This window comes from Muntiacus reevesi, chromosome 10, assembly GCF_963930625.1.
Source record: "Muntiacus reevesi chromosome 10, mMunRee1.1, whole genome shotgun sequence".
NCBI classification, from domain to species: domain Eukaryota; kingdom Metazoa; phylum Chordata; class Mammalia; order Artiodactyla; family Cervidae; genus Muntiacus; species Muntiacus reevesi.
In genome coordinates this window covers 48687055-48705808 of record NC_089258.1, presented here as the reverse complement: position 1 = coordinate 48705808, position 18754 = coordinate 48687055, and the positions used below count along the sequence as shown (strand labels likewise).

Sequence of the window (18754 nt, the reverse complement as noted above, 5' to 3'; positions counted from 1 at the left end):
TTTTTAGTGTAGACAAGCAAGACTTTTCGACCTGTAAACTAACAATGTCCCTGAAACACACATCAAGATTTTGGGGTAAGGTCAGTCAATAATATACTTTTTCCTGTAAATATTCTACTAGGATAGTTTTAAGGCTTTCAAAAACTATTGTTGAGATTTTTTTTTTTTCTCTTGAGGGAAACAGATGCAGGAACTAGGTATCTTAATACTGCTATAAATGTCCTCTCTTCACAGGCTCTGTACAACTTACTTCCTTTAATTTTTTCTTTTGTATCAGTCTTTCTTCGCTTTTAGGCCCTTTCCTTGAAATGAAACACTTTGGGGAGTACAGTTCATTATTAATGGAGTACAAAAGACATTGCTCGAGATGGGATTAAGAGAAAAAGTAGGGCATATACACATGAGATTATCAGGAAGGCCATAAATCACTGGCAGACCCCGTACTTAGATTCCTGAAGGGACAGGAATGGCAGGGAGTATTTTTATACACTCGGATGCAAACATCATTTCCTTTTATGCATAACTATTTATTATACTTATAATTCTTCAAAAACTATATATAATTCTTCAAAAATGACTTTTAGTACATGTAACTCCATAATCAAGCCTAATTTCCCACAGGAAGATTTTTTAATATCAAGTCAGTTAGACAGACAGGAATACCAAAAGGGGGTCACGTGCTTTTATTATTATTTTTTTTTTTACTTCTTTGACATAAGCAATTTTATTTATGCTAACCTATAACCAAGAAAGATAATATATCTTCATGGAAATAACACACATGACATTTTTATCTCTCTTATTTTAAAAGGTTTCTCAATAATTAAGATAAAAATTTATAAATTTAGATTAAACAAAGATTTATCTAGATGGTATTAGGCCACTCTCAAGAGAAAACTCATTCTGAGAGGAATTTGGACAGTTCTTCAGTAGAATGGTTATGACGGAGAGACTAGACACATTTTTCACAAGCAACAGGATCTGACTTCTCTACAGCTTTGCTGAAATGAAGTTAGGAACATTTAGTATACAATTACAACTCATAAGCCCACTTCAAAATCTTTTCTGTTTTGCATCCCACTTCAAAACACTCTAACAACAGTGTTAGTCAAAGGAAAAATTTTATTGACTTTTCATTGGTCATAAGCAAAACAGTAATCATTGACATCAATCCACTGAAAGAGAATGTTTAGCCTTTTTTTTTCTACATACGGGCAGAAAACAGGACACAGAATTACTGGCAGAAATATTATCAGGCTAATGCACTCATCTATTGTTTTAGAATTTCATCCACTGCCTTTTTAAAGTTATGACTTGTATCTTGACCTTTTAGGCACTTTTTTTTGATGGAAAGATAAAACAAAAATATTGGAGGATGAAAATATTTAAAAATCAAACAGCATTTGAGATAACTTCATGTAACAGGAGAATTATATAAACTAACATATTCCTAAAAATTCAGGGAATTCATCATGAAATCTTAGAAAAATAGTTACTTGGATATTTCCCAAGTTTCTAGTAAATAAAAAGCTTTTTCTTTTCAGTCCTTCAGGTTCCATATTATACGCAATGTGGCTTTACAAAGCAAACTGTCTTGAGTTGATGCTGTGCTGGTTCATGGCAGTACAAAGTTGTCAAAGATTCAGGAATCTTTTAAGTTTCCTTAAAAAAAAAAAAACCCAATAACTGCCTTCTCTAAAAGTCTTTCAAACATAATGTCACAGTAAACACTCAGATAAGTTAGAATGAATGAGGATTTGGTACCTCTTTGACGGAACTAACCTAAATAAGAATGAAAAAGATTTTTCTCAGTATTAACTCTGATCCTTCCATCAGCGCTAACCTCTGACACACAGATGCCTACAGCTCCCTGTCAAACCAGAAATCACACAGCCGCGAGAAGGAAGACCATCATTTCAGACAAGGCGATGCTATTCAGGCCTCTGCCCTTTAACGCCCAGCACTTAAGTGTATCTGCTCTGAGAATGAAAACACGAGGGGCATGCAGGGGAAATGGCTATTTCCCAGGAAAGGAAATTGCCTGAAAACATATCTGGCAAAGGCTTCTCTCCTCTGGCAGGCAGACGCTTATTTCAACAAAATATACACTTCTTCACCTTCTGCAAAGGTGAATTCGATGGAGCCAGTACCTGATTCTAAGTGGATGCCACTTAGCTTTCCCCTATATGGAACGGGCCAGCTCTTTTACAGCAAATGCTATGTCTGTTTAATTGCAGCTAGGACAGGAAATCATGCTAAACTGGGCAGCATACGTCATTTCAGAAACTGTACGTATTCTCAGAGGTATATCACCCTCTTCCAGCCAGTGACAGGGCATGAAATTAAAGAGGCAAAAAAAGGAGAAAAAAACAAAATGTTAACACCAGAAGATTGGAAAGATGGCAAGGACAGACACAGAAAGCATAACTGATGCAAGCAGACAAGAGGCTGAACCTCCGCAGAGTCCGTCCTCAGTGAGAACACCTGGGCTGTCTGCACTGCTCTGCGGACCTGTGAGCGGACAGCCCCCAAGTCCAGGTGGGCACGCGGTGGCCCCGTCCGTGACCGGCGACCCCTGCTCAGGTGACTAAAGGCCACAGAAGATGGGTCCATCAGCGGAACGGGTTACGTCTCTGGGGGTGTCCCGCACAGAGGTGACAGCTTGTGACATGGAGAGTCCCCACAGTTCTTGAAAGGCGGTTGAGCTGTGCCGTGTTAAAATCAGGATTAAAAAAAGTCAGGGCTTTGGACTTGCTGGCGGTCCAGTGGTTAAGACTCCACACTTCCAACATGGGGGGCGTGGGTACTTTCCCTGGGAGGGAGCAAAGATCCTACTTGTTATGCTAGGATTCCACATGCCATGGCAGCCAAAACGAAACAAACAGATACTAAAAACAAGAAACAAAAGCCCTACTTTAACTTCCACTACAGGGGCTGATGGAGGCCTTGTCGTCTCGCCCCACCGAGCCTTGGTTTCCAAGTCCATCACAGGGGCAAGACTGACCTTCCACAGCGCCACGTGTGTGCACTGGTATCTACAGGTTTTCCCTTTCCTCTGTCTTTCCAACTTTAAGAGGCTTTCTCCTTGCTGCTGTTCTCAGACCCACGGCTGGGGACTGTCCCCCGCAATCTCGGCGTCTAACACTGGCTCAACTTGGCCAGCAACTCCAGGGAGGGGCCGCCCATGGATTCTGCAAGACGGCTCCGGACCCCACGCGAGCCCCTTCAGTTCTGTTCCATGGATGAGATGCAGAGTGGAGACAGCTCTTCTGTGACTCACTGCGGAGAGGGCCTGCTTTCAGAAGTCGAAATACTCAGTCTTTTCTTTTCCCCTCCTCTTTTCTTTCCCCTTCTTTCCTTTTTCCTTGTGGCTTCCTCAGCTTTCATTCATTGTTGCATACAATTTGGGGAAAAAAAAGCAGTAAGAGTAACTTTTTCTCTTGCAACACTTTGATGTCCAGTGAACTTCCGAATGGCTCCCCCTGCACACTAAGCTGTCCACATGTTCTCTGACTTCACTGACTTTAAAAAGGCTGGGACCTAGGAGGGGATGGGTGAGAGGCCCCCACGCCCCGCGGGCCCGGCCTGCCCAGGGCCTGGGGTCCCGAGGAGCCTGCTGAGAACAGCTGAGAGCCAGAGTGTCCTCAGCGTCACCTAGGGGGGCATCCCAGCAGCCGGAGGTCCTCTTACACCAGCACAGCACTTCTGGCCCAACCACCGAGGCCCGCGGACATTGTGCCGCGGTGACGGTCACTTCGCTGCATGACGGTGACCAGCAGGTGTGAGACTGACTCTGGGGATCTGCCCAGATGCGACGGAAACAGGCTGGCACAGAACGTCAGCAGACGCGGGAGATCAATGTGCCCCCAAGTACGCCTGCGTGGTCTCTCATTGTTCCCCATTAGCCACGGGCTTCTGGAGTGGACACTTGCCACATACACTTGCTGCTCAGACGGCAACGACCACTCCCCAACCCCCCACAACAGCTGATCCACTTCTATCCCTCCTAAGTCCAACAGTATAACTAACCCGTTAGATATGAGTATCAAACAGGCTCCCTGGAAAGAGCAGAAGTCACGCAGGTTCCCCTGAAACCATCTGGCGATCCACGCCTTGGGGGCTGCCCCGCGCTGCACTGAGTTCAAGCTGGCACCGATTCTTGGCTTCTGGTTTCCAGAAACAGCAATCCGGCACCTCATGGGTGGTCCTGGGAAGGCTGGGGTCAATCAGATCCCAGATATGACAGAAGTGAGTCCACGTTGACTCTGGACCCACGTTTCTGGAGCCACGACCAGGCTTTTCCCACACATCCTGCACGTCTGCTCCACCGGGCGGACTGGAGCAGAGGCGCCCTCGTCAGAGCTCCGCAGCGCTCCTCTCACCGGGGAGGACGGCCACGTGGTCCTCCTGGTGCCGTCAAAGGAGGGTTCACTCCCTGATGGTAAAGTGCAAGAGGGGAGCCCGAGACAGCGCTACCGCGAGTAAGTGGGAGCCTCTGGAATTTCAGCTGATGACATACAGTACAGGGGAGAAAACAAACATTATTAAGAAAATAAACAGCACCACACACAGCTGTTCGGCAGAACTGTTAGGACAAAAAAAAAAAATTGGCTGGGCAGGAAGGCAGCTTTTGGGAAGGCTGTAATAATATTTCTCGTTTTATAGCCCCATCTGCCTTTAGCGAGCCTGTCAGCAAGTCATTGACGGAAACTCAAGATTCTCTTTGAGACTGAACAGCTCTGAGAAGCAGTCAAGGCTGCATCCAGCCTCCATCCCCACGCTGGGGTGGAGATCGCCACTGCTGCTAATGTGTGCTGGGGGTGAGTCTGCACCCAGGGCAGGGTCTTCCCGCCTGACTGCCCCAGGAAGCCCTGCTGGCCCCTCGGGGGTCTCCAGCTGCTGCTCCCGTGCCAGCCGTGGTGGACGCGTCCGTCTTCCCAGCGCTTCCTCGGCGGTGAGACGTTCAGCTTGCGTCCAGCCCTGAATGCAGAAGGCGCTGCTCTGCTTTCACACTGGGGCAGTTCTCCCAGGGCCTCCTCCCTCTTAGAGTTTAGGTGTGGCTTCCAAGTGACACTTTCTTTTTGGTCGAATGTTCCCGTCCCTTCCCTGAGCCCTTTCCCCTGGCCTGTCTTACTGGCCTGGGAGGAGGCGGGCGCTGATCTGAGGCACGGAAGGTTCCCTGAGGCTCCCTCTTATACTGGCTGCTCCCAGAGAGGCCTTGAGACCGTGTCACACCCCCCACAACCCCCTCCAGCCCGCAGACCAGGCCTGTGGTCCCTGCGGAATGGCCAGTGAGCTAAGAATGGTTCCTGCATTTTTAAAAGACAGAACAAATCCAGAGAATATTTCATGACGTGGAAATTATGATAAGTTCAAATTTCAGTGTCAACGAATAGTGCTTCGTTGGCACACAGCCACCTCCCATCCTCAAGGGCTTCCTCTGCAGGCTTCCACGCTACGACGGCAGAGTTGAGTGGCTGTGACGGAGCCCGGGTGGCCTACGAACCTTAAATACTTACTCCCAGACACTTTAAAGGGCACGTCTGCCAACCCCCGCGCCCCTCCAAGTCTCGGGGAAGGATTTCCACGTACCTACAGGGAGCTGCTCACTGCACGCCCGGACCGGAGGGTCTGGACAAGGGAGCATTCCCTCCTACCCCACGGCAGGACCGATCCCCTGGAGGCAACACACGCTCCTCCTGCGCGTCCTCCCCACGTCCCAGGGCCGGGGTCGCGCCGCCTCACTCTCTGCTTCTCTACGGCCGACACGCCACCACGCTCCCCAGCACCGAGCAGACAAGGACTGCTTGCGGGACCCGCTCTTCCTGTGGCTTCTTTTTAAACCACCCTGTTTGCCTGAGAAGCAGACAGATGATCTTGGAAACCACATGTGCGATATTATTACCTTATAATATATGCTTTCAAATGGTGAACCAACTTGGATGAAAAAAGTGCTCCCCGTGTTTCTGCTTCATGGTCAGCCAGAGAATAACACAGTGACAATATCTGACAGTGGAAAATTTAATGGGGAGTGCTGGAGAAGGAAAGTAATATTTCTGAGTTATAAGCATTATTTCATATCATTTTACCTCTAAAGGTGCTACTGAGAAAGAACCATCCTATTTTGCAAGTAGGGAAACTGAGGCTTAGAGGAGTTAAGTATTTGCTGTAGATCTCAGAGAATCAGGGTTCTAACACAAGTCCCGTCTTCAAATCCTACACGTGTCCCTCTGTAGTTAGCAGTCTGAATGGGTGTATCTTTAACTTGTCCTCTTAGTGGAAACCTTGCACCAAAATCAGGCTCTAGCTTTCCTGAGCCATCAAGCCCTTTGAGAATCTGGGGGCGCCTACAAACCCCTTCTTAGAAAAATCACACGCGCTATTTCATCCAAAGATTGAATAACAGGACCCTGGGGGTTAAATGACAATGCCGTGCTGAGTGCAAGTATCAGCTTGTGATATCGTAATAAAAATATCTGTAATTGCTATTTGTGAGAAAGCCGGAGACACTGACAACTGTTGTTTGTGACCTACTCAAAGCTAAAAGAAAGGCTGTATTTCAGTTAGACTTTTGCAAAAAAGAAAGACATCTTTTCCTGTCGAAGTTTGTGGACCCCACGAGTTCTGTCCGTGAACTTTGGGTTAAGAACCACCGCTCTGGAGGTAAGCTGGGGGCCAGCCCATGCACAGGAGGGACGTCTTTAAAGGTCTAATCAGGTCTCTTGACAAAATTCACTCTATAGACCTCAGCTATCCAAGAATTAAAATCATAAAATCCCCTGAAATCTGGTCTTGCACGATTATATGGACACTGGCTTTACAGGTAGATGAGGTTCATTGGGTCAGTGCTGATCTGGCCACTGCTGCCTGGGAGGAATCTCGTGCCCTTGGGCATGGACAGACCCTCACAGAGGTTCCAGGTCTCCCCGCAACCCCCTGCCCTGTGCACACTCTGGTCGATGAGCAAGGATACTGTCAACCCCAAAATGTTAAGTTTTAGCTATTGAAGGAAGTACCCTGGAGGATTTACGGAGCCACGGAATTGAAACAGAAGAACCTTGGGAGTTAATGCAGCCCTTGAATCTGGCAGACAAGGACTCTTGGGTTAATTGAAAAGAAGTGATTTGCCCGAGTCCAGCACTGAGTGGGACTGATTCAACTGATCCTGGATAATATGTTACAAAATGATAGGATTTGAGCAAATTCCGACCTAATAAAGGAGAAGTTAATACATGCTACCTCAACTCCCTCTTAAATTTTGATTTTTCTATGGATTCTAATTTAGTGGACAATTAATCAGCCTAGTTATATATTAAATTTACTTTGAATACTGGAGTGGATATTTTGCTTAAAAGATTAAATGTCAGTGCTCAGAAACTGACTTTCCTAACACAAATTGAATAAAGCGTGATGTTCCTATCCAGCTGTTTTAAGATCAAAGTTTTGCATACTTGGCTAAATGGTTCAAAAATCAAGTAATACCAACGAAACTATTTTCCCTATGAAAAGGCAGAGTTTACAAGAGTAAGACTTCTTCCTCTTTGTTTGTAGTAACAAAAATAAATCAAAGTCCTGACATATTTGCAGTATTTTTATTCCTAAAGGAAAAAACAGGAACTTTCATTGTACTTTAAAGCTATTGCCCCAGATATTTACCAGCTTCGCGCTGTGAAATCAGTTTCAGACACAGGAGACCTACAGGCTCTCTCTAGGAAATACTCAATTAGGGTGGTGCCTCTGAAATACCCAGGGGTCCTGTAACTGATCGGTTTTTCCCAGAGGGCTTCTGCAGCATATAGTCCCGGTTGGACAGTACACATCAAGCCCGGATTTTTCCTGTGGCCTGGTTGGTGACCCCCCTACAGGAAGATAACGGACAAGCCGGGAGGGCGGAGCCGCCGGCTGCACATGTCTGCCTGCTCTTATCAACTTATCATATAAGGAAAGGAAAGTGATTGATTCGGACCCTGACACCACAGAATCAGGGGCAGAGAGACAAAGCAGCACTGACGCGGGTCTGGAAGGCGAATGCAGCCCTCGCGGGGAGCAGGGCTCTTCTCCCCACTGTGATCTGACAGTCTGCTGTGAGGCCAGAGAGGAGACGGCAGCAGAGACCAAGGTCGCAGCTGGGAAAGGAGAAACAGGAGGCTTTCCTTGATGGACCTTGAGCCTCTGCCCCCGAGCCCTGCGTCTGAGAGGGCAGCTTAGCGCCGGGAGTCTCATGCGCCTGGAAGTTTGCTGAGCGGGTGGTTTATTACCGACAGACAGAAAGAATGTGGCAGCTTGTTTTCTTGACTCTGAGCTGTGATCTGGCCGTAGCCACAGCCCACAGCGGCTCTCGGAAGGGCATGGACATTGCCGCCGGGAAGAAGCAGTATCAGGTTCAGCACGGAGCCTGCAGCTACACGTTCCTCCTGCCGGAGACGGACCATTGCCGCTCGCCCCCCAGCGCCTACGTGCCCAATGCCGTGCAGAGGGACGCGCCCCTTGACTACGACGACTCAGTGCAGAGGCTGCAGGTGCTGGAGAACATCATGGAGAACAACACACAGTGGCTCATGAAGGTAAGGGGGCGCCTCTCCCGGGCACAGCGACGCCGGCTCAGGTTTCACCGCCAGCTCGGGCGGCCAGGCAGGAAGGGGTGGTCAGAGCAGGGAGGTGGTGGCTGACACCTCTGAATGAATGGCCACTTGCTGTCTCCTGTGCTGCCCTGCAAAGGGGCCGGGGCTGAACAGGGACATGGTTTACTGGGAGACAGTGCCGGGACCCGTGGAGACGTCTCTAAGGTCAGGAATCTTTATGAACAGAGGAAGTGCCCTTCTCTGCACAGCGTATGGGCTATGCTGTTTGTGCAAGCAGTTTAAACTCCGTGACACCCATTACCAGGGACCTTATAAGCTCGTTGCAGGCACGGGAGGGAAGCTGTGAGCAACACAGCGCCGGAGCCAGGAAAAACGTGACAATCGCGTTAATTACGGATACATAACGGATGGAGTAAAGTGCTTTACCAATTTCCTGAATTTATTTACTAAAATAGATTGGGGCTCTGGGTAAACGAGAGGAAATTAAATAAAGCAGACCTTCCACTTCTCAGAACCTCGGGGGTTTGATGCCGAGGGCTTGTCATCTGTCGGTGGGGGTGAGTTTTGCCAGCGCGCCAGGGAGTCAGTGCTGCAGCCCCTTCAGTCCCTCCGCCGGCTCTGAGGCTGACCCCACGCGGGGCGGGCGTGCAGGGCACCCTGCTGCCGTCATGCTGGGACGAGGCGGTCGCGTCCTCGGGGCTCCCACGAGCCTGCTGCTTCAGGCTTTTCACAGTGAATTTGACTCAGACAGGATCCTGAAAGCTCAGTTTTGCTTTCACAAGCTATCGTTTTCATACGTGAAGCTGTTTATACAAACCCCAAATCACCCTGAAGTTCTTCTTGTGGGCTGTGTATATTCTAAAGGGGGCTTAGACAAATTGCATGCATAGATTCCTCACTAACTATCACAGTGACATCACATCTCGGCGCTTGCACAGCAGAGAACAACGGTTTCAAGCCAGATGGGAACTTTAACAGCAAGCCGCTTTCCCCCATTCAACACTCTGCCCGAGTCTTTCACCATAAACCTTCTGTTAGGACACCTTATCTTAATCTCAGAATAGATCTTGGCTCCTAATCTGTGTTTCTCATTAGCTCTCCTACCTTCAGAGAGGAAATGACCAAGTTATTGCTTTGGTCCTGAGCCGAGATGAATGAAAGCCCTCCGCGCTGCATTCACTGTTAACAAGAGGGGTCGCTTCAAATCAAAGAACAGAAAACAACAGAAACGTATCAGAAAGACTTGCCCTGTAATATGAGACTCATTAGTCCTGTCTGTGAGCATGATCCCTTCTGGGCAAATTCTCTTTCCTATGAAGTTCCCTGTGGTGCTTTAAAAAAAAAAATCTAAAATTCACAGATGTGCAAATAGTGATGTTAAACTTAGAAAGTATGCAGCCATACAGGTTCGCATGTTTGGAAGGCAAACTTCTATCCTCAACATCTGCTCGCGGGCTTCCCGTTGCTTCCTGAGTTGCTCTGCTGCCCGCCGCTCGGTTAACACCAGGGCTGCTGGACGCGGCTCGGGATGGGAGACGCGCTGTTCAGTCAACAGTCTAATCTGCCCGACCGGCAAGTTGTTTCTTAGGATACACGGTCAAGAAACATAAAAGAGTGTTTTGCCAAATTCAGGACGGCTAAATTATGTTTGCTTAACGAAGCCCACGTTAGGTATACCTGGAACTCCACACACAGAGCTCGTGTTTCTCTCTTAGATAAACAACCCCCTGCTCCTCCATCTCTTTAGAGAAGGAGAAGGACCAGGAATCCTACAGGAGTGACCAACATTTTTTCCTTTCCAGGTTCAATGAGCAAATATTTGAACAGTAGCACAATGGTGTCTCTAAATTCTTTCTTTAGTCAGCGAGCTCAGTGTCACTGCGAATGACTTCACGTTGATCTTTTCGGGGCTCACACCTGCTCTCTCAGCCTCTCTGGGCTATCTGCACGTGAGCAAGTCAGGGTGTGTGCTCGCTTGCTTTACTGGCTCCTGGTTTTGGAATGAGAGCAAAAACGCCAACACGAAACCCGCTTACAGTGATTGAATGTAACCTCGCTGCTTGATTTTTACTTCTCTGTTTTGCCACCTGTGATAATAAACACTGTGTTTCTCATAAGGGAGAACATAATATGCAATGGGATGATAGATAAGCCACAATGATCAACAATCAAATCCCTATTGATAGATTATGACAGAAGGAAAAGCTCCATGCTGGGTTCTGCATATTTCCTTTTCTTTAGGGCAGTTTTTTTTCTTTTTATGATTCCACACTTCCTTTCTCTCCCTGATCTCCCTGAATGAGAGAGAGAGGAGGGGGGGAGAAACCCCACAAAAATCTTTTAAGGTTTTAAGAAAACTTGCTGAGAAGGAAAGTAAGACCAAGGGTCTGGTGGATCTCAGGGTAGATGAACACCATTTCGCCTTCTCTGTGGCTAGTAGCCCCTCGGAAGCTTGGACTAAGAAAGCAGTTTTGCACATCACCAAGAGATGCCACTCTGCCCCTCGAGCCAGCCAGGCAGAGGAAGCAGCGGACGCCTGAATGAGCGCAGGGCAGCATGAATGAACAGCACAGGGAAGGAGCCCTTGTTGGTCAGTGGGGAAGAAAGGACAAGATCAATCATGATGGTTAGGGACCAAATACACCCAGAGATCTAGAGAACACCGTGTGGTCACATCCCCTTGGTAATCCTGCAGCTATTCTAAACCTCTGCCTCAGGGACAGTAAATGCACTTTATAAAATCTGACAAATAACTTAGCGGAGAGCACTGTATATTGCTAGGAGACCGATTTTTTTTTTTTTGTCCTCGATCAGAAGAAACAGGGAAAGGAAATAAACAGTTATTTCACACTAATGAATACTTTAAAAGCTATAAACAACTGCAAAGTCTATTGTGCTTGCAAACAATGTTTTGAAAAATAAAGCTAATGCCTCTTAAGTTCATGCAAACATTTCCTTGTAATCTTACTTTTTTTTTTTTTTTAAATGACAGAAGCACAGGCTGGGAAATGTAAACCTCAATGGAGATCCTTTTCTTTCTTTACAACCAAGGATGCTATATCCTTTCAACAGAGTATGAGAACTATTTGTTAGCTGAAATACAGGGAGCAGTAATTCTGCTCCGAAGAACAAAACTACGGTTAAGGGGAAAAACTGATGGTGAGAGGCTCATGTATGTGTGTTCTTGTGTGGCTACAAACCTGCCAGGGACTGACTCTGTGTGTGAGTGAGTGAGTGTGTGTGTGTGTGTGTGTGTGTGTGTGTGTGTGTGTGTGTGTGATCTTGTATGCCCACAAAACACTCCTTAGCTGTATATCTAAACAAACAAACAAGTAAACAAATGAGAGGTTCGTTCATTAAAGGAAAGAAAGCAAGCCCCGTGCACTGTACATCCAAACAAACGAGCAAGCAAGCAAATGAGAGCTTGGCTCATTACAGGAAAGAAAGCAAGCCCCATGCAGCCACAGCCAAGGCTCTGGTGCAGCGTGGGAACAGAACCACCCTTCTACCGCCTGCACTGGCCCCGTCCCTGAGTCATGCAACGTGACTGTGTTCACTGTTGGAAGCAACTGCCGTGCCTTCAGACAAGCTGACTAAACCTTCTAGGCAAGACTGTAAGGAGATGATTACTATTGCTATTTAATTACATATTAATATCATCATAATAAGGAAGGAAGAGATGATGAAAGTTTCACTGTGGTAGGAGAAGTACAACAGATTTAAGGCTGGAAAAGGCAAGTTTAGTATAGTGTTTACTGTATGATGTATAGTACAATATGTGCTTACCCATATGTATTACAAAAAAATACGCACTTACTGTGCGGATAGTTTGCATTACATACAGTACAGACATAACATCCATTTTCCATGGGCAAGTGGCCTCTGACCTCCTGGATTAACGATGCCTGTGTCCCCGGGGGGAAGATGCAGACTTGCCCACAGAATCTCCAAGCAGGAAGTGGACCTGTGCACACACCTTCCATCATATCTGACACCAGACAACCAGCTAGTCTCCATACTGTGTTTTGAAACTTGGTTGATCCAATATGGTTCTTTACAGTTTATAACCCAGGAGTCTATCTGTAAACCAGTTTCTGCACTGCATGCAACCTGAAGAGGATGCTGGTCACCTTATAAACAGTGATCAGATGCTCAAGCTGGTCCACAGGACTTATTTTACTCCATAAAGTAACTGAAACTTCGTATGTGTGTAATTCAAGAACAATAGTGCCAATCAACCCTCTCGTCATATGTATCACTTAAGAATAAAAAAAACATGAGAGTAATATATGGGCCATGTAAAATTACAAAGTCAAACCTTTAAAACCGTAGAAAGCAGGATGCAAATTCTGCTTCCTCTTAAACTTCAGTCCCTTTCTGTAAGATGAACACAGAGATGTTTTTTTATCATTTACACGCTCAGTCGTGTACAGCTCTTTGTGATCCCACAGACTATAGCTGCCCAGGCTCCTCTGTCCCTGGAATTCTCCAGGCAAGCATATTGCAGTAGGTTTCTGTGCCCTCCTCCAGGGGATCTTCCCAACCCAGGGACCAAACCCAGGTCTCCTGCATTGCAGGTGGATATTTTTTCCCCCAGCCTAAGGCACAAGGGAAGCTAGCCCTTTATTGTGACAATTTAATATCAAAACAAATACATTTCCTTCCTTGTAAAATATGAATGGTGGTATTATACCGTGATCAGAATCTCTTTTTCTTTTTTTGGGCAGAGTGACATGAGAGGGGCTGAAAGATTTTATTTAGGGGAAAATTTGGAAGACGAAAGTAAAAGAGAATCTTGATTAAAGGGGTGTGTGCAATATATAAGGGAGGAAGGAGAGTTGGGGGCTGGAGAGGGAGGAGAAGAGAAGAATAGGGTGACGGGGCCCGTCAGCACGGGGAGGGGCCGTCAGTGCGACGGCTGCTGTGAGAGAGGAGGCAGCTCACACAGTCCCACATCCTGGACCCCAAAGAACCCCAGGCCCGGGCAGCTTCGGAGGTTCTGGGCTGAGGTCGAGAGGGCGATGCGATGAGTCATGGACACGCACGGACTGTTTCTAGATCAGATGCTCGTAATTTCCAGAGCATCCCTGTTACTTACTGATAATGACAACCCATCAAACCAGCCTTTGCCTTCTATAAATATATAATTATAATTATACAAACATATGCTCTTGGTGTAAGTATGTACGTGTGTGTTAGTTGCTCAGTTTTGTCCTACTCTTTGCCACCCCATGGACTGCAGCCCGTCAGGCTCCTCTGTCCATGGAATCCTCCAGGCAAGATACTGGAGTGGGTTGCCGTGCCCTTCTCCAGGGGATCTTCCCAACCCAGGGATCAAACCCAGCTCCCCTGTATTGCAGGCAGATTCTTTACTGTCTGAGCCATCCACATAACTGTGTATAAAAAGTATATATTACATAACATACATAGCTATACCTATAAAATAATTTACATTTTTAATTAAAAATAAAACACAAGCCATATATATGTACTAAATACTGTAAATTGTGTAGTACTGTAGTATGTATTCATTGGAAAAAAAATCTTGAGTATAAGTGGATCAGTTCCCTGGGTGCTACCAGTGGTAGAGAATCTGCCTGCCAATGCAGGAGACGCAAGAGACATGGGTTCGATTCCTGTGTAGGGAAGATCCCCTGGAGGAGAAAATGGCAACCCACTCCAGGATCCTTGCTGGAAAATTCCATGGACAGAGGAGCCTGGCGGGCTACAGTTCATGGGGTCACAAAGAGTTGGACACAACTGAGTGACTAAGCACGCACATAACAGGGAGTTCAAATTCATGTTGTTCAAGGGTCCACTGTAAGTGTGTGTGTGTATACGTATTTTTTTCCCTCTATTTTCATTACATCTTTCTTTGACTTGAATGAATCTGATAAGATTTTTCTTCTCAATTATTCTGGAACTCTTCTGATACAAAGAGAGCCACTCAACTTTCCAGTGACTTTTACCACAGAAGCAATGGTTGTAATACAGTAACAGAGGTGGCACTGAATAAATTCAAAGCACTTTGCACACCTCACCTCAGTGTGCCCCGGAGACACCTCTAGAACACAGATGAGTAGACACAACAGCACCTATTTCTAACCATTCATAAACATGGTCAGCGAATGTCAGTGTTGGCTGCAGTGCAGGAGTCTTGCCTGGGTCACCCAGAGAGGAAAAACACACACGGAGAAGCACGCACATCCCTCCTCTGACAGAAGCAGACTTCTCCGTGGGCCCGCAAAGAGCAGAAGATCGCCGGGAGGGGAGTGTGGGTGAATATGAACACAGGGCTGTTTCTCAGCTCACTCACACAAATGAGTCTCCTTTGGGGTGTTTCCAGTTCTGGGGTTTAGGGCAGGCATCACTAAAGGTCATTTATTTGCTCAAGAAATATTCACTGAAGGCCCACATGTGCCCAGGCAGTGCTCGAGGTGCTTGGGGGTGAACCAGTGGGGTGAAGACCAGGACTCGGGTCTGCCCTGGTGGGGACACAGTGCATGACACCCTCACGTTCTTGCTGGAACTCACAGTCAGAAGGTGCTAAGTGCCACAGAGAACTCTGAGTGAGAGGAGACAGATAGTCTGGGTGCATAAGGTGAGGTATGTTGCGGGGTGGGAGGGGACAGGGGACAGTGCCAGACAGTGTGGTCACCCCACTGGAGCCTCTTTTATAAAACGAAAACCCATTGAAACTGCTTCTGAATGGTCACTTCTCCTGATCACCACAGTAACAGGTGGCTGTGGGAAGTAACACACATGGAGCATGCACTAGACACGTTATGGACAGCACTCAGAGACAAGCGCCTTCCTCCTGAGCATATACATACACGCCTCCGTGGAGATGACGACTTAAAACACACTGCCACACTGCAGTACTACACACTTACACCTACCAGATAACTTGTCACTCTTATTTATTAAAAATAAAAAAGGAAGTGGGTCTGAGAGGCTAAGTAAGCTGCTTGACATCCCAGGTCAGTAAGAGAGGCAAGTCCCACCACCTGTGAGTCCTGTCTCAGGACAAGCACAGGCGTTCCGGGGCACACCCTGGCACCCCAAAACCAGGGCACGCCAGCAGTCTTGCAATATGAAGGCTACAGTGTGGGCAACCTGGTTACCAGGCAACATTTGCAGTCTGTCCTGTGTGGGGATGGTACCAAAGCTGCTAAGAAGGAAAAAAAAGGCAACTGGGAATGTCACATGAAATCCCGCCCTCTAGTTCTGAAGAGTAAAAACAAATTATATGATAACCAGGAGAAAGTATGGACATTCTTACAGATCATGCATAAAATAACCCTCTTCTGGACACTGAGTGAGGGGGACAGCTTGAATTTCACAGTACCACTTGAAAGTCCAGACAAATAAAATTCAGCCCCAGAAGAGTAACATGTGACTTGCCCTGTCCTTCACTGATTTTAAGAAATGACTAGGGTGTATCTCCTATCTAGCATTCTGTAGACAGATATAACCAAAAATAACTTGATGTCATACTATTCACATTTAAAATGAGAAATTAATATCAAACTCAGTGATTTGATGAAAACAAAAGCAGTAAAAAAAAAAATTATGGGTAATGTTAAGAGTTTCAACGCTGATTAGGATTAAAATGATTTTCTTGTATGGTTTGAGAATAAAAGGATGAATGTTCCTCAGCCACCTGAACTGACAGTCAGGTATGCTAGCTGTCTGTCTGTATTTAAATCAGTATTTCAATTAGATATCTGCCCATGACATCACCTTTCTTTCGTATCCTAAACTTGGCAAGCACTGCTGACTGAAGACAGGAAATCCACTAGAAATCTCTGAGAAGTGGGCCTACTCCCTTTACCATCATCACCTCCTTCAACCAGCTAAAACCATTATCTTTGCAACTCAGTTCAGTTCAGTTCAGTTCAGTCGCTCAGTCGTGTCCAGCTCTTTGCGACCCCATGAATCTCAGCACGCCAGGCTTCCCTGTCCATCACCAACTCCCCGAGTTTACTCAAACTCATGCCATCGAGTCGGTGATGCCATCCAACCATCTCATCCTCTGTCGCCTCCTTCTCCTCCTGCTCCCAATCCCTCCCAGCATCAGGGTCTTTTCCAGTGAGTCAACTCTTCGCATGAGGCGGCCAAAGTATTGGAGTTTCAGCTTCAGCATCAGTCCTTCCAATGAACACCCAGGACTGATCTCCTTTAGGATGGACTGGTTGGATCACCTTGCAGTCCAAGGAACTCTCAAGAGTCTTCTCCAACACCATAGTTCAAAAGCATCAATTAATTCTTCAGCGCTCAGCTTTCTTCACAGTCCAACTCTCACATCCATACATGACCACTGGAAAAACCATAGCCTTGACCAGATGAACCTTTGTTGGCAAAGTAATGTCTCTGCTTTTTAATATGCTATCTAGGTTGGTCATAACTTTTCTTCCAAAGAGTAAGAGTCTTTTAATTTCATGGCTGCAGTCACCATCCGCAGTGATTTTGCAGCTCAACTAGAACCTAATTAAAACCACTATAGGAACCTGCCTGGGGGTGCCTGGGCTGGTAATTGCTTTCCTCCAACATCAGCCTCATTCCTTCCTTTGAACCATCTTTTAACCCTCGAGAACTCCTTTCAAAATCTTTCTATTAACCTGACAACACTACCAATCTTTCACTTCCAATGTTTAATACATAATAAACTAACAATCTAATAACAAAACTAATAATGTAATTATTAATACATAATAAATAAAAAAGACCCTGATGCTGGGAAAGATTGAGGGCAAGAGGAGAAGGGGATGACAGAGGATGAGATGGTTGGATGGCATCATCGACTCAATGGACATGGGTTTGGGTAGAGTCTGGGAGTTGGTGATGGACAGGGAGGCCTGGCATGCTGTGGTTCATGGGGTCGCAAAGAGTCAGACACGACTGAGCGACTGAACTGAACTGAAACTAACAATCAAGAAAACTAAGTGTATACATTAAGAATATAAGCTGTCATTTTGAATCATGTGTGTGATTTTATATCTTTTCATGAACAGAGTGATTTTTAAGGGAAGAGGTATTCAGATGCAGAGGTCTTGGGAAATGTAACACTCTAACCCGTTGATACAGTTTCCTAGAGTTTCCCATTGTTTGTGTGTGCTGAGTATTCGCAACAGTTAGTGGTCTTTTAGGCAGAGAATATTAATCAAGTCTTAAAAGGAAGCCAGTGTTCAACCTCTCCATTTCTTGATTTTGTTACATTCTGTCTAGACCATATAAACAATCACATATTAAGTCTTCTTGCAGTGAGAGGGATGATTCCACTGGGGTAACTTAATCTACTGATTAACCTGGTGACAAAACATGGCACCTTCATGAGTCTTCAGTATTCTAGGACATACACATTAGCACCTTCATTGTGATTGTTTCAGCAAATTCTGGATGAAGGTTAAATCTGAATTGTGAGTTAGCTTCTGTATGTCACTAGTTAACATTTAGTTATGGGCTGAACATGCTTCCCATGGGAGGTTTCCACTTTGGCTGCCAAAAGCACTCTTTGGTGGTTGGGTTCAACAGCAAAGTTGTCTAATGTCATGAACCTATGGGAAGGAGGCTACACTCATCAGTAGAACCTGCTGAGTTGCTATGACTTGATAAAGACAGTCTGACAGCCTTTCTGTACCAGGAGCTCCCCGCGCCAGAGAAGCCTCTGAGGCCCTCAAGACCACCACCCTGATGGAAAAAAGGTAGAGGTGAAAAGAACTTGAGATCATTTCAGGGGTTTCGTTTAGGCCCAAGACAGCCTCAGGAACTGAGTCAAACTAGAGCAAAGGGAGGGGGCTTCTCCGGTGGCTCAGCAGCAATGAGGGAGACCTTGGTTTGAGTCCTGGGTTGGGAAGATTCCCTGGAGGGGGGCATGGCAGCCCAGTGCAGTATTCTTGCCTGGAAAATCCCATGGACAGAGGAGCCTGGCGGGTTGCAGTCCAGACGGTCTCAAAGAACCGGACACAACTAAAGCAACTAAGTGCGCATGCAGAGCAAAGGGATGTGTTCCCATTCTCTAGAATTTGGGATAAAGGCATTTCACACCAAAAGAAAATATTTCCTAGAAACATCTGGTCAGACTCAAAGAAAAACAAATCTAAAAGAAACTGTGTTTACACATGAGGCCCATGCTATCACTGTTAACAAGCGTGTCTTTGGGTGTGCTTGTT

The 18754-nt window shown here is 46.3% G+C and overlaps 2 protein-coding genes across 4 annotated transcripts in view; one reads left to right on the top strand and one right to left on the bottom strand.

The window, feature by feature from the left end:
- The window catches only part of MCPH1 (microcephalin 1), a 219970-nt gene that overhangs the window by 61939 nt on the left and 139277 nt on the right, over positions 1-18754 (bottom strand). The gene's annotated exons all lie outside the window — the stretch shown is intronic.
- ANGPT2 (angiopoietin 2) overlaps positions 7912-18754 on the top strand; it is a 57610-nt gene continuing 46767 nt past the window's right edge. Inside the window, exon 1 of the mRNA XM_065901539.1 lies at positions 7912-8564. Within this exon, the coding sequence (XP_065757611.1) occupies positions 8274-8564 (291 nt within the window). The 5' untranslated portion in view covers positions 7912-8273. The remainder of the gene's footprint in view (positions 8565-18754) is intronic.